Here is a 15,761-nt window from a genome sequence, read left to right on the forward strand (position 1 = left end):
AAACATTATAGGTGTCAGACAATAAATTCACAAAAAATATATTTATTTCAAGTTTTGTTAAAAAACTTTTTTGTTTACCTGACATTTGCTAAGAAATCTTTAAATAAAGACCACCTAGACCATCCTTACTAAATAATGTAGAAATGTCATTGCCAAAAAAAACAGCCAAATATGCAAAACAACTAAAGAACATTTAAGAAGAAATGTTGTAAATAAAAAATTGTTCTTCACTTTTCTAAAGCATTTTGGGTTGGATCTTTCATGAGAACACTAGGTTGCAGGTGTTAGTGACATAAGTGCCCCCACTCCTGCAAAGCAAATAATCCCCAGCTAGCTGAACAGCTTTTATCACCACACTCAGGCACTGGTGGGCAGCTCAGTGTAAAAGTAATTTTTTTTCTTAATCGTTTTATTCTTTCCTCTGTATCTCATGTTCTAGGCGAGTATGCCCAACTTCGCCTGCGAAGCGGCTCTCTTGCCATTGGCATCTATGAGCTTCCCATCGTGATCACAGACTCTGGCAACCTGCCCATGTCTAACACATCCTTCCTGAGGGTGAAGGTTTGTCAATGTGATCGCCATGGAGACTGTGTGGACATGGAGAAAATGACTGCCGCTGGACTGAGCACTGGAGCTATTATCGGCATCCTCATCTGTATCATCATATTATTAGGTGAGTGTCTCTTTCAAACACGTTTCATATACAACCCCTGACGGGTAAAAATGATCAAATCACTGATCTTGGAGGATGTTCAGCTGTTTTACTTTGTAGCCAAAACACTGATATGACACAAAATTGATTTACTGAACAGCTAAATATTGTACTTTTGTCCAACTCTCCTCACAAAAGGTTTTTAATTAGAATCATTCCATGATTTTTTTTCTTGTATTTGTTTTCCTTCTTGATCTGAAAAAAATGCTAATAAATACAATAATGCTATCTTATTTTCAGAAACATGTTTTATACGGATTAAGCATTTACCTGTTGAGTAACTTTACTTTGTTTTTTTTTAAACATGTAAAGGGTTGAACAGTGTTTCTGCAGGGTCTTAAAACTTCAGAAAATTTCCTTTATTTCCTCATAATACTGTAAGGCTCATGATACAGAGTAGCAAACTGCCATGTTGGAAGGAAATTATAAGGAAACATAAAGCTATTCGTGCAAACACATGAAAGCATAATTTTTAATGAAACTGGCGTATTGAGATAAATGACATCAAACTTTGTTACATTTTCCACTACAAGCTCCTACGCGTGTATATTTGAAGGGGTCCAGCTTGAAAACTTGGATAGCTAAAACATATGGTCACTTACTGTACAGTTTACTGTATAAAATATGTTAACATTAGGTAACTTATATGGAATTGGCGAGAGCCAAAATTGCAAAAATTCCACTACTGGGAGAGAGAGAAAAGTAAGAGCTGTTTCCACTCTGTCTCCAGATCTATCAAAGCTTATCAAAGACAAGTAAGTTCAGGTATCTTATTAGAGCTCAGTTAAATGATGAAAACAAAGTAAAAATTATATAGTGAGCCTGAATATTATATATTAGATACAATGATTTTCATTTAGTAATCGGTTGTTGTACATTCTGCATTCTGTCTCATGGCTCAGACAGTAAACAAGTCAGTACACAAGTCAAAACGGGTTTGGAACCACTGGCTTAAGTCCAGAGAGATGCATGTTTTCAACAACTTATGTTTTCTGTAGATGGGTTGGTTCATATTTACACCAAAAGAGAAAGGCACCAGAGTTTGTTTGGAAGTGGACCACCACAAAAAGTGGGTCTTGGTCCATTTGTTGGGTCTGGATCAGTGTTCACTTGAGAACAAGGGGGAAAACTAAATCTGGTCTGCTTGTAACGACCAAACGTGTCAGATGTGAATACACCTCAAAGTTCATAAATAAGGTAGAATTAATTCAGTTAGAAGGGTTAGGTTATAAGTTAACAGTTTCTTGTATGAATCACATAGCTCTTAAATTTGTGTTATAATGGTCTTACAAAGTTTGATCTACCTGCTGCAACTAGCAGATACCCTAGTATACCTGGCCACAGAAACAGCCATAACTCTGAAATTAATTCCTTAAGGTATACTTGTTTGTGTCATGTTTCTAGGAAGAACCAGTAGAGATCCTCTGTTCAGGAGAGAATACATGCTTGCACACAAACTCACACTATAACCTCCATTACACATTTTTGTTAATGTGTAATGGAGGTTATAGAAAATGTAGCCACTTGCTAATGACTCTGAAGCAGACATAAATATGTAACTTTGTCAAGTTGCCTATTAAGCCCTAAATGTCAGGGCTATGATACCTTTGGGTTTTTTTTCCCACAAGTCTGCGCTGAAGATTAGATTATCTGTAGTTCCAAATATAGATCTAATCCAAACTGGTTAGCGCTATGCTGAAAAGAGATTCTTTGACACAAACTTTGAGATTTACTAAACCTTTATTCTATTTCTGAAAGAATATGGAATGTTTGTTTGCATATTGAGATCCGCATGAAAATCACAACATATAGACAACATAATGACTGTTTCTGGACTAAAGTATCGAACAATTATTTTTGTAGAGATACTTTAGGTAGAGATACTTTAAAGAGTAACTCTTCCTAATTTCTGAATGCTAATTTCAGATAATGTATTGTTGGTAAATGGGGCTCTATACCAGCCAGAATAGGTTCTGGTCTAAGCATAAGGCAAAACACCTTTACCAAGGGTTTGTACGGGCGCTTGAAATCCTTGAAAGTCCTTGAATTGTAACAAGGTATTTTCAAGGTTTGGAAAGTGCTTGATTTCTTTATAAAGTCCTTAAAGGGGCTTGATAGTCTAGTGCACACTAACAGTTTGATTAAAAACCTGAATTTATACTAGAGGGATCATTTTGCCTTTAATGAAGTCTCAGAAAGCCTCGCTGCCACTCAGAGTGGGTTTGCTCCTTTTTTGTAATACCAGCGTGTGAGCAGCAGACATCACCTGATGAAAAGACCCGTTTCTGGACCGGCTGCGTCCTCCGACATAGCTATGAAGCAGACCTACTTTGAGCATGTAACTGTGTCTTGCTAATTGCACGTCTCCAGTGAGAGGGAAAAAACAGCATTCCAGGAAGTCAAAAACCTCCACCTGCAGCTTGCAGGATGGGGAGGGGTCAGATATTGGGCGGGGTCAGATGTCCGACACCACCCTCAAACCATATTGATTGAATAGTCCTTCTTCTTCCCTGTAAATGTCTGCTTTTACTCCTTCAGTGAAGTTAATTTTAAGTTAGATGTTAGTTTTTAGTTGGATATTTAGCAGACATTTTTTCTCCGTGATTCATTGCAGGCAGGGATGGCTTTTCATGCCATTTGCTTTGCAGAGAGGGCGGATAGTACGACTCCGTGTTCTCGCTGCTGAATGCTGTGGTTTGCATAGGGACCATCAACAAAATACAGTTGATCAAAACACTTTAACAAACCCCCAAAAATTAATTACTTCCAGGTGACCCAAACACTGCTGAATAGTGTTACAACACTAGACTGAGACACAACAGATATCAGGAGATTTTCATTGATTTCCTAATTTATTTAACAATTTGGTAACACTTTATCTTAGGGAACACAAATTAATCATGAATTAGCTACCAATTAATAAACATATTAATTGAATATTATCTCTTAACTCAGTATTACTTTTTAATGACTTATTGTAACTGACCCAATTCTAACTTTAACAGACCATAAGAGTTTTATCAAAATAGTCAACTAATTATGGTTTGTTAAATCCAAGTAAAAAAGTAGTTGTATATTAACGCTGATCTCAATAAGCTCTGCTCTTTATGTGGCTTATTAACAAATAACAGTTTGCCTGCCTTCATAACATGTAAAAAGTATCTTTCTATTGCTATGTAGCCAAACACCAAACTACAAGTATTATTAGAGCCAAAACAACAATCGATTAACCACCAATTAGTGAGAGTATGTTCCCCATTTTAAAATGAGTTGTTGCTCATAACTAATTATTAGTAGTTACGTACTTATTAATTCAAACAACTATAAAACAGTTTCCCATTGTTCTGCAACAAAGGGTTGAATTCAAACTTGACAAAAAATGGTTAAAAGCACAGATATAGTGTCGTATTTTTACTCCCTTAGGATAGCTAGATATTCATGTTTATAAACATGGGTGAAAAACAGTCTTTTTGACATTTATAATAAAGACACATCTCCACAAGAATACAATTATTCTGCAATGTTTGCAGAGAAAATGTTATTGTAAAAGTTCTCGTACTCGTCGTCTTCCGCTTTATCCGGGACCGGGTCGCGGGGGCAGCAGACTCAACAGAGACGCCCAGACGTCCCTCTCTCCAGACACCTCCTCCAGTTCCTCCAGGGGGAGCCCAAGGCGTTCCCAGGCCAGCCGAGAGACATAGTCCCTCTAGCGTGTCCTGGGCCGTCCCCTGGGCCTCCTCCCGGTGGGACGTGCCTGGAACACCTCCCGAGGAAGGCGTCCAGGAGGCATCCGGTATAGATGCCCGAGCCACCTCAACTGGCTCCTCTCGATGTGGAGGAGCAGCGGCTCTACTCCGAGCCCCTCCCGGATGGCCGAGCTCCTCACCCTATCTCTAAGGGAGTGCCCGGCCACCCTACAGAGGAAGCTCATTTCAGCCGCTTGTATCCGGGATCTCGTTCTTTCGGTCATGACCCAAAGTTCATGGCCATAAGTGAGGGTAGGAACGTAGACCGACCAGTAAATTGAGAGCTTTGCTTTTTGGCTCAGCTCTCTCTTCGACCACAATGGACCGGCACAGCGCCCCCATTACTGTGGCAGCCGCACCGATCCGTCTGTCGATCTCCCGCTCCATTCTTCCCTCACTCGTGAACAAGACCCCGAGATACTTAAACTCCTCCACTTGAGGCAGGAACTCCCCTCCAAGCTGAAGAGGACAAGCCACCCTTTTCCGGTCAAGTACCATGGCCTCGTACTTGGAGGAGCTGATCCTCATCCCAGCCGCTTCACACTCGGCTGCGAACCGCCACAGCGCATGCTGTAGGTCTTGGCTAGAGGGGGCCAGCAGGACCACGTCATCTGCAAAAAGAAGAGACAAAATCCACTGGTCTCCAAACCCGACCCCCTCCGGCCCTTGGCTGCATCTAGAAATCCTGTCCATAAAAGTTATGAACAGGACCGGTGACAAAGGGCAGCCCTGCCGGAGTCCAACATGCACTGGGAACAGGTCCGACTTAGTGCCGGCAATGCGGACCAAACTCCTGCTCCGATCGTACAGGGACCGGATGGCCCCTAGTAAAGGGCCTCCGATTCCATACTCCTGGAGCACCCCCCACAGGGCATCACGAGGGACACAGTCGAATGCCTTCTCCAGGTCCACAAAACACATGTGAACCGGTTGGGCAAACTCCCATGAACCCTCGAGCACCCTGTAGAGGGTATAGAGCTGGTCCAGTGTTCCACGGCCGGGACGAAAACCACACTGCTCCTCCTGAAGCCGAGATTCGACTATCGGTCGGACTCTCCTCTCCAATACCCTGGCGTAGGCCTTACCAGGGAGGCTGAGGAGTGTGATCCCCCTGTAGTTGGAACACACCCTCCGGTCCCCCTTCTTATGAAGGGGGACCTCCACCCCAGTCTGCCAGTCCAGAGGCACTGTGCCCGACCGCCACGCAATGTTGAAGAGAAGTGTCAACCATGACAGCCCTACAACATCCAGAGACTTGAGGTACTCAGGGCGGATCTCATCCACCCCTGAAGCCTTGCCACCGCGGAGCTTTTTAACCACCTCGGGGACTTCAGCCTGGGTGATGAAAGAGTCCGACCCCGGGTCCCCAGCCTCTGTTTCCACCACGGAATGCGTGATGGCAGGATTGAGGAGATCCTCGAAGTACTCCTTCCACCGCCCGATAATGTCCTCAGTCGAGGTCAGCAGTCTCCCACCCGCACTATAAACAGTGTTGGCGAAGCACTGCTTCCCCCTCCTGAGGCGACGGACGGTTTGCCAGAATCGCTTCGAGGCCAACCGGTAGTCCTTCTCCATGGCCTCACCGAACTCCTCCCAGGCCCGTGTTTTTGCCTCTGCCACAGCCCGGGCCCCAGCACGCTTGGCCTCACAGTACCCATCAGACGCCTCAGGAGTCCCACAAGCCAACCACAGCCGATAGGACTCCTTCTTCAGCTTAACAGCATCCCTTACTGCTGGTGTCCACCACCGGGTTCTGGGATTGCCGCCACGACAGGCACCGCAGACCTTACGGCCACAGCTACAGGCAGCAGCATCGACAATAGATGCGGAGAACATGGTCCACTCGGACTCTATGTCTCCAACATCCCCCGGGATCTGGTCGAAGCTCTCCCGGAGGTGGGAGTTGAATACATCCCTGGCCGAGGGCTCCGCCAGACGTTCCCAGCAGACCCTCACTATGCGCTTGGGCCTGCCAAGTCTGACTGGCTTTCTCCTCCTCCAGCGGATCCAACTCACCACCAGGTGATGGACAGCTCAGCCCCTCTCTTCACCCGAGTGTCCAAAACATGCGGCCGGAGATCTGATGATACGACAACAAAGTCGATCATCGACCTCCTGCCTAGGGTGTCCTGGTGCCAAGTCCACTGATGGACACCCTTATGTTTGAACATGGTGTCCGTTATGGACAATCCGTGACTAGCACAGAAGTCCAATAACAAAACACCACTCGGATTCAGATCGGGGAGGCCATTCCTCCCGATCACGCCTCTCCAGGTGTCACTGTCGTTCCCCACGTGGGCGTTGAAGTCCCCCAGCAGAATAATGGAGTCTCCGGGAGGGGCACTATCCAGCAACCCCGACAGGGACGCCAAGAAGGCCGGGTACTCTGCACTGCCACTCGGCCCGTAGGCTGAAATGATAGTCAGAGACCTCTCCCCAACCCGAAGGCACAGGGATACGACCCTCTCATCCACTGGGGTAAACCCCAACACGAGACGGCTGAGCTGGGGGGCAACAAGCAAACCCACACCAGCCCGCCGCCTCTCCCTGTGGGCCACTCCAGAGTAGAAGAGAGTCCAACCCCTCTCAAGGAGATGGGTTCCAGAGCCCACGCTGTGCGTGGAGGCAAGCCCGACACTTTCTAGTCGATATCTCTCGTCCTCCCGCACAAGCTCAGGCTCCTTCCCCCCCAGCGAGGTGACATTCCACGTCCCTAGAGCCAGCCTAAGCATCCGGGGATCGGGCCGCTGAGGTCTCCACCTTCTTCCGCCACCCAATCCTCTTTGCACCGGTCCCTCACGGTTCCCCCTGCAGGTGGTGGGCCCACTGGGGGATGGCCTCGCGTCTCTCGTTCGGGCTTGGCCCGGTCGGGTCCCGCGAGGAGCAACCCGGCCACCAGGCGCTCTCCGACGAGTCCCGACCCCAGGCCTGGCTCCAGGGTGGGACCCTGGCTCCGCCGTACCGGGCGACGTCACGTGCCTCGATATTTTCTTCTTCATGAGGGATTCTTGAACCACTCTTTGTCTGACCCATCACCTAGAGCCTGTTTGCCATGGGAGACCCTACCAGGGGCATTTAGGCCCCAGACAACATAGCCTCTAGGATCATTTGAGCACTCAAACCCCTCCACCACGTTAAGGTGGTGGTTCAAGGAGGGGTATTGTAAACGTTTCCATACTTAAATCAATAGTATGGATTTTTAGTTATTAACTATTGATTTAAGTATTGTAAAAGTTTCCATACTTAAATCAATAGTTAACAACTAAAAATGTTTTATTTAGGAATTCTAAGATAGGAAATGTTTTCTATTTTAAAACAGTGAATAGCTTAAGATGGTAGAACAATTAGTGAAATAATACAATGAACAAAAACCACTTTACTACTACTACTTTATTCAGTATCTTCATTGCTCCAATGAAGACATAGAGAGGTAATGATCCACTGCTATTAACACATTTCCAAACAGAGCTTAAACGAGATAACAAGAAGTAGGTCCACTCAGTTACATCCAAGTGATCCCTCAACAAGTTTTCTGTGCGGTTCCCTCTTAATCTCCAGATTGTTGACCTGTAAACGTCATCAATTTAGCCGCTGCTTTGACCCACATGCACAACACACTCAAGAGACAGAGGAGAATTTAAGATGTTTTATTGTAAATAATAATATTTGTTGAAATCGGGAACCAACAACACTTCAACTGTGCAGGAAGGAGGACAGGGAGGTTAGAATGGAGAATGGAGATTCTATGCTTGCACTTGTTGAGTAGCTGTATCGCCAGGGAGAGAATGAGGTGGGTCTGGGAGTGGAGAGTTTGTCCTTGGATGGAGAACTTGATCCAGGATTCCCAAGCTGCTTGCTGAAGGTAAGAGTTCCAGAAGGAAGGCCAGAACCAGACAGGGTGGAGTTTGGTGATGAGCACGGTGGAGGGTGAGCAGGGTTCGTTTACCAGTATCTTGAGAGAGGAGCCACAATGCTGTCAGCTGGGATCTTGTCCAAAAGGGTGTCTGAATCATCGAAGGAGGTTTGAAACCAGAAGAACTGAAGTGGAATCCAGTGAACTATGTAACCTGGGGAGGAGCACACATAAGGTAAGATTCTTTCTAGGGAAAGTACTCAAAAGTTTCAGTGGGCTTGAGTTTACCACTGCAGGTTAACACTCAGGCGCTGAAGTGCTGACAGCAGGCTCCTCTTATACTGCTAGGATGATGAGGCTTGATGAAGAACATCTGTCTCACCCTCAGATACCATGCTCTGGCACCACCTAAAGGAAACCAAAGGAAGCAGCAGGCAGCAGAGGAGACTCCCAGATTCTCCCAGACCCCAATAGTAAATACCCCAAAGTCTCTCAAGAATCTGCATATGTGCACCTGTAATGGGGTCAACAAAAACTTATTGATGGTTCACAGTTAGATGATTGTAACCTTCTTCCTGGAGAAGACATTAAGACCTCCATCCATCTGAAATTTCTGTGCTTCCTCTTCGGATGTAAATCTTAATGACACATGAAGATACATTTTGTTGGGTTTACAAGAACAAGAACTGAAGCATTTCAATATTTAATTTACAAACTAAACATTTCACGAATAAAAAACTGTAAAGAATCCATAATGAACTTAATAAATGAATAAACATTGTGGGAGGCTTCACCTGAACAAAAGGGTTTTGCCAGAAAGCTCCAGAAAAAGTAATAAGCTTCACAAAGTAGACATTTCTTCAAAGTGAAACATTCTAAGTTTTAAAAGACCAGGCTTTCCTGAGAGCCTGTTATAACTGCTACTATTACCTCTAGTCAATAATGTTACCATATGCTCAATGACAGAGAATTTCAAAACCACGCAACAATACAGGAGAGGGGAGAATCTTGAAACATCAAAAACCATACATACCTTTCTTTTATGGCCAAATTTGCTCTCATCAATGAGAACAATTTCTACTATCCTTCCAAATATCTGCTTGTTTCGTTTTCTCATTCTTTTCATCACTGTTTTGCATACCCTCCTCAGGCTGTTAGCAAGTTTAGTCAGAGTTGCAGAGCTCTGGGTTAATCCTTCCTGCAGCATGTCCACTTGTCGTAATCGAAGGCTTTGGCCAAATCTATGATGCAAAATAAAATCATAAGTTAGAAAAAATAGCCTAAATGCCAGCTACTTCAAAAGTCACACATTTGCAACATAATGACAACCACCTTTAATGAAAAAGTCAAGCAGAATCCAGCACACATTGGTAATTAAAGAGAAACCCAAGAACTAAAGATCTGAGCTCTAAAAACTTTTATGGGGTTATTAACCACCCACCTGTAGATGAAATACATCCAGGTCTCCAGTTTAACATGCGAGTTCTCGAATATGGAGTCTGTTTAAATGGATCATGAGAATGATTTTCCTTTGTGACATGTGTTGTGGAATTTTCTTATCAAAGTGGAGAGAAGTTGACTCATAACAAGAGAAAATCCAGACTTTGTCTTTATAAGTTTTATTCAAAGGCATTCAGCGTTTGAATGACTCTGTCACCGAGCAAGTCAGTTAGGCAGAGCCCCGATCAACAGTTACGCACAGTATTTATACCAGAACATGACAGTGTTATCTCAACTTCAAAGAGTCTGTGTTTTATGACCCCAGACCCTTCTCGGGTTCAGAGGTGACAAAGTTATCTAGGAACCCATCTGTCCTTCCCGAGATATCACCCTTAAAGCATGAGTTTTAACCATTAAACTTCTGATAATGGCTTTTACAGCTTCCTCCTCTAACACAGATGTTCTGAGGAGTGAGGTAACCTAAAGGTCATACACTTTGGGACACTTAATAAAAGAATTTCCATTACACATGAATCTCAGCACAACCTACAGGGGTTGGACAATGAAATTGAAACACCTGTCATTTTAGTGTGGGAGGTTTCATGGCTAAATTGGACCAGCCTGGTAGCCATTCTTCATTGATTGCACATTGCACCAGTAAGAGCAGAGTGTGAAGGTTCAATTAGCAGGGTAAGAGCACAGTTTTGCTCAAAATATTTAAATGCACACAACATTATGGGTGACATACCAGAGTTCAAAAGAGGACAAATTGTTGGTGCACGTCTTGCTGACGCATCTGTGACCAAGACAGTAAGTCTTTGTGATTGTATCAAGAGCCACGGTATCCAGGGTAATGTCAGCATACCACCAAGAAGGACGAACCACATCCAACAGGATTAACTGTGGACGTAAGAGGAAGCTGTCTGAAAGGGATGATCGGGTGCTGACCCGGATTGTATCCAAAAAACATAAAACCACGGCTGCCCAAATCCCGGCAGAATTAAATGTGCACCTCAACTCTCCTGTTTCCACCAGAACTGTCCGTCGGGAGCTCAACAGGGTCAATATACACGGCCGGGCTGCTATAGCCAAACCTTTGGTCACTCATGCCAATGCCAAACGTCGGTTTCAATGGTGCACGGAGCGCAAATCCTGAGCTGTGGACAATGTGAAACATGTATTGTTCTCTGATGAGTCCACCTTTACTGTTTTCTCCACATCTGGGAGAGTTACGGGGTGGAGAAGCCCCAAAGAAGCGTACCACCCAGACTGTTGCATGCCGAGAGTGAAGCATGGGGGTGGATCAGTGATGGTCTGGGTTGCCATATCATGGCATTCCCTTGGTCCAATACTTGTGCTAGATGGGCGCGTCACTGCCAAGGACTACCGAACCATTCTTGAGGACCATGTGCATCCAATCCTATACCATACTAATAAATTATTGTGGTCTAAAACCAGGTGTGATCCAAAAAAGAAAACAAACCTAATTATGTGCCAAACAGAGCCAATTTACATTTTGACACTGCGCTCTAGTAGGTAGTTATATTTTTAACTGTTTCTGTTGAAAAAAGTTGTTAGGAGCCCGTCTGCTAAAAGGAGTGTGTGGCTGTGTTGTGCCTCAGTTAAAAGGGGGTCTTTTTGGCACAAGCAGTCATACGGCTCTCTACTGGTTGACGAATTTTCCAGCCAGAATGCTAGAAGCACTTCTGGTATGAACATGAGTTCCAGGTGTACGCCTTCCAACACTTTGGGGTTGTAAGTTTCCGCACCTGGGTTCTTTAAAGAGCAAAGAAATGATGCATGACTGCATCTGGGAGGAGTTTTCTGGGTTGCTGGGTGCAGCTGTGTCTCAGAGGTGCCCATGACCGGCTCTGACAAGGGCCTGAGAGGCTCTTTGGGCTCCTCTAAGCTGGTGACCTGGTTGATCACAACGGATCGTTCGCTGCTTGCACCCAGTGGGTTTGGCACCTCCGCCTGGATCCAGAGTTGGTCCTGGTGGCAGTCAATGAGTGGGGCCAGCCTGTCCAGTGGGTCCTGGCCACCAAGGAAAAGCTCTTTGTTTAATGTGCACATATAGATGGGGTGCACCAGAGTCATGTCTCTGAGTGTGATGTCCAGCTCCATCCAACTAGTGATGCATGATCTGTCTTGGGTGGGGCTAGTGAGGCTTACATCACAAGCTCTGGCCTGGAATGGTTCATTGAAGGGGAGCATGGCTCTACTCACCTCCTCAAACATGATTGAGCACATCAGGTTGATCTCTGATCCTATTTTAAAATAGAAACTCAGTTGAAAATGTCCTCCTATCATGATCAGACAGTATAGATGACGTGCATGTCCATTTTGGTTCAGTTTACCTGAGAACCTTGGAAAGATGGTTTGTGGTGTTTCTCCTGGGGAGGTCTCAAGGGGTACTTGGAGTTTCCCAGGTTTGCGTCCCCTTGAAACTCCGTGGTTTTGGTTACGTGTTAAACTCACATCTTCTATCGGCAAAGTGAAATTTCTGGCCTTCTCATTCCAGAAATCTCGTTCATGAATTTTTCGTTGGCCAACGAAGGAGAATAAATTAAATCCACTTGGGACTCTTCTCCAGAAGTGATGCGCTTCAGTTGCTGGTCCGGTCTTCAGCTGAAAAGCAAAGCGTCTTTCAACTGTTCCTTCCTATATTGCCTCCTGTGACATCAGACCTGGGACGGCCCCGTCATATCAGCCGCAGTGGCCGCTGGGTTTTGTAGGACAGACTATCCTGCGGTACAAAATGGCCGATGACGTTGGAAAGGCATAGTGGCGTCCAGCATCGTGCAAATGGTCCAATATTCAGCAAACAAGTGGTCCAACACAGTCAAGTAGTAAAATACAGGTTGTATCTGCTTTTTTTTTTCATTTTGTTTTAAGATCAACTAATATAAATGTGTGTAATTTCAGTTTGACTGCCCAAGAGAGAGCTGTTTTGCTATGTTCTCTGTTAAACACATAGCTTGTTTTTTCACTTTAGAAATGTCCTAGAGACTACCAGCATCTAAATTTTAAGATTTTTCTTTCTTTTTTTTACCAGTTTTGCTCTATTCCATACTATTTTGGGAATGAAAGAGCAAGTTCCTACAGAGCTGCAAACTGTTCTTGTTTTAATGCAAATGTTGATCTTGTAGTGGTCATCACAATTAATATTCCAGGAGAAAGGAATCAACATGAAAAGTTCAATAAAAGAGATATTTTGACATTGGTTGTCTTTGTGCACCTTGAATTTACATTTTGCAACTAAACAGGAACAAGATCTGTGTTTTGAGATTGACCCATTTTTTAAAATCGGAATACAACAACTTAGTTGCAGAAACTGTCGTGAAAACTTTTTTAAAACCATTACTACATTACTACATTATTAATACATATGTAACTACTAATAATTAGTTATGAGCAAAAGCTCACTTTAGAATGGGGAACATATTCTCACTAATAGATGTTTTATTGATTGTTGTTTAATACTTGTAATTCGGTGTTTAGTTAAATAGCAACAGAAATATAGTTTTCATATTTTATTAAGGTAGAAAAACTATTTTCCTTGAATTACTTCTTAATAAGCCACATATAGAGCAGAGCTTAAGATCAGCATTAATATGCAACTACCTTTTTACTTGGACTTAACAAACCATAATTAGTCGCCTATTTTGGTAAAACTTTAATTTATGGTCTGTTAATGTTAGAATTGGGTGAGTTAAAATAAGTCATTAATAAGCAATTAACAATGAGTAATATGGAAATAATATTCCATTAATATGTATATGAATTGGTAGCTAATTAATGCTGAAGATAAAGTGTTACTTAAAAATGTTTATGGAAAAGTATGGGTTTTTATTCCAGTTTCCAGGGGCTTCATGTACGTAGCATGCTTATAAACAAAATCCTAGCGACGCAATATTTTACGCACAACTCGGCATGTACAAAGATGAACGCTGCATGAAAGTGTGTGGAAATCCATGAAAACTTTTGACCTGCCGTGAGAATGTGCTGAAGCCACTCAAACCTTTTCAATCAATAATAATAAACTACAGAGAACTTAACCTCACCTAAATACACTGAAATATGACTCCATTCACTTTTACAGTATTTCATTCATGGATCATCAAACCTGATGTTTTTTTTATGAGTTTCAGCTTTTATGGTTTAAACCTGAGCGATGAAACTAATTCACAATTAGCCTCATACAATAACGTCTCACACACCTCAGAAAATGAGTGAAACAACTTCAGTCGAATGTAAACTGTGATTCTTTCTCTGTTTTTGTCACCTGTCGATGTTAATGCTCATCGGTCTATGCGCTGAGGAGCATAAAATGCTTGGGAATCATCTATGGGGCACTTTCATTCTCACTGAAAAAGAAAACTGTCGGATCAACAGATTAATTCCTAACAAGTCAGATGTGATGATTCCTAATGTGGACAAGCTGTAGACAATCACACATGTCCATAAATAGCTGCATAAAGTTATGCATAATTGTGGAACGACGGCAGCTTTGGCACAGCTGGAGGACTTCGTCAATGGAAGAGTCGGAGGGAGCATTTGTGTCAGAGATTGCACTGATCTGCTGGCACATGATGATGCATGGCTTATCAGCTGGTTTAGATTGCCCAGGGCAATTATTTTGGAGGTCTGTACGGAGTTGGCCTTAGGTTTGCAGAAGGAAAAAAGGAGGAACACTGTCTCGCAGGTGCCAGTTCAATTCCTCATTGAGCTGATCCGTCCCATATGGCTCATATAAAGTTCTGGTTAACTGTGGCTCTCATTTGCAGCCAGGGCCCGATTTCTGAATCTAATCAAAGCTATGGACTGGAAGTCATCTGTAAGCCATCTGTAAGTCAATATGCTTTTGTGAATAGAAAGCATTTTCATTAAATATATGTGTGACCTACTTGTGATGTGCAAATGTTTCTCACAAATGCAATGGAACAATGGCCTCCTCAACTCATGATTCCTTTATACTATAATAATAATTATTCTAATGATAATAGTTGTGTTGGGAACAAACCTCAAGCAGGCTCTGTGCGTGATGGCGGGCTTTTAGACATTTCTTTTATTTATTATTTTCTTTTATGTGACGTCCTGAATGGTTTTAAAGTAATTCACTTAGTGTGTATGGTGACAGTCTTCCTAATAGAAATACAGGAGGCATATTCACGCCATTACAAGGATCACTGAGCTATAATTGAGCTCCATGTGGCAGCTAGACAACGCAGTTTGGATTTGATGCAGAAATGGTTGAACTAAACTATGGAAGCAAATGTGTCTTAAGTTTATGTCACTAAATGCAAGGGACCTTAGAGAAAATGTCAAAAGACAGGCAATGTTCCTGTAGAAACAAAAATCCACATCGTATTCTTTTTCAAGAATCTCATTCAACGGACTGTGATTAAACACTTTGGTCGAACCAATGGGGAGATCAGATAATTTATTCGCATGCTACATCCAAATCAGCTGGTGTCGCTATATTAATGAATAACTTTCCAGGGAAAATAATATATACAAAACATGATAGTGACGGCCATTGGTCTCTCGCCATTTTACATATTGAGGACTCATTAATAATCCTAAGTAATATTTATGGTTACTGCAAAATTTCAATAACTAAGGAGCTTACAATTATTGAAGTAAATGTTGAACAACTTAAACAAAAATTCCCTACTAAATATGTATTATCAGGTGGGGATTGGAATATGGTTATGGACGAAGGGCTTGATAGACACCCAAACAAATGGGAATTGTGTGTGTGTGTGTGTGTGTGTGTGTGTGTGTGTGTACACACAACAATAGTTTGACGGTATTAAATAAGCAATTTGATTCACGTTTATTACTTACTTTCCGATCGCCATCCATGTTGACTCGGACAAGGAAATAGATGGCGGTGTCATGGAACAGAAGAGATGTAGAACTGCAGGTCTGAAACTGCGGTCTTCGGATCTGCAGACACATGCTTCTCACAAAATCAGACGCAAACACAAGGATTGTGCAATGGGAT

General features: G+C 43.2%; 1 protein-coding gene across 1 annotated transcript in view; it reads left to right on the forward strand.

The window, feature by feature from the left end:
• Window positions 1-15,761, forward strand: part of LOC124873599 (cadherin-2-like) — a 185,445-nt gene that overhangs the window by 145,744 nt on the left and 23,940 nt on the right. The window contains exon 13 of the mRNA XM_047374346.1: window positions 440-673. Within this exon, the coding sequence (XP_047230302.1) occupies window positions 440-673 (234 nt within the window). The remainder of the gene's footprint in view (window positions 1-439; window positions 674-15,761) is intronic.

Source organism: Girardinichthys multiradiatus, chromosome 9, assembly GCF_021462225.1.
Source record: "Girardinichthys multiradiatus isolate DD_20200921_A chromosome 9, DD_fGirMul_XY1, whole genome shotgun sequence".
NCBI lineage: Eukaryota > Metazoa > Chordata > Actinopteri > Cyprinodontiformes > Goodeidae > Girardinichthys > Girardinichthys multiradiatus.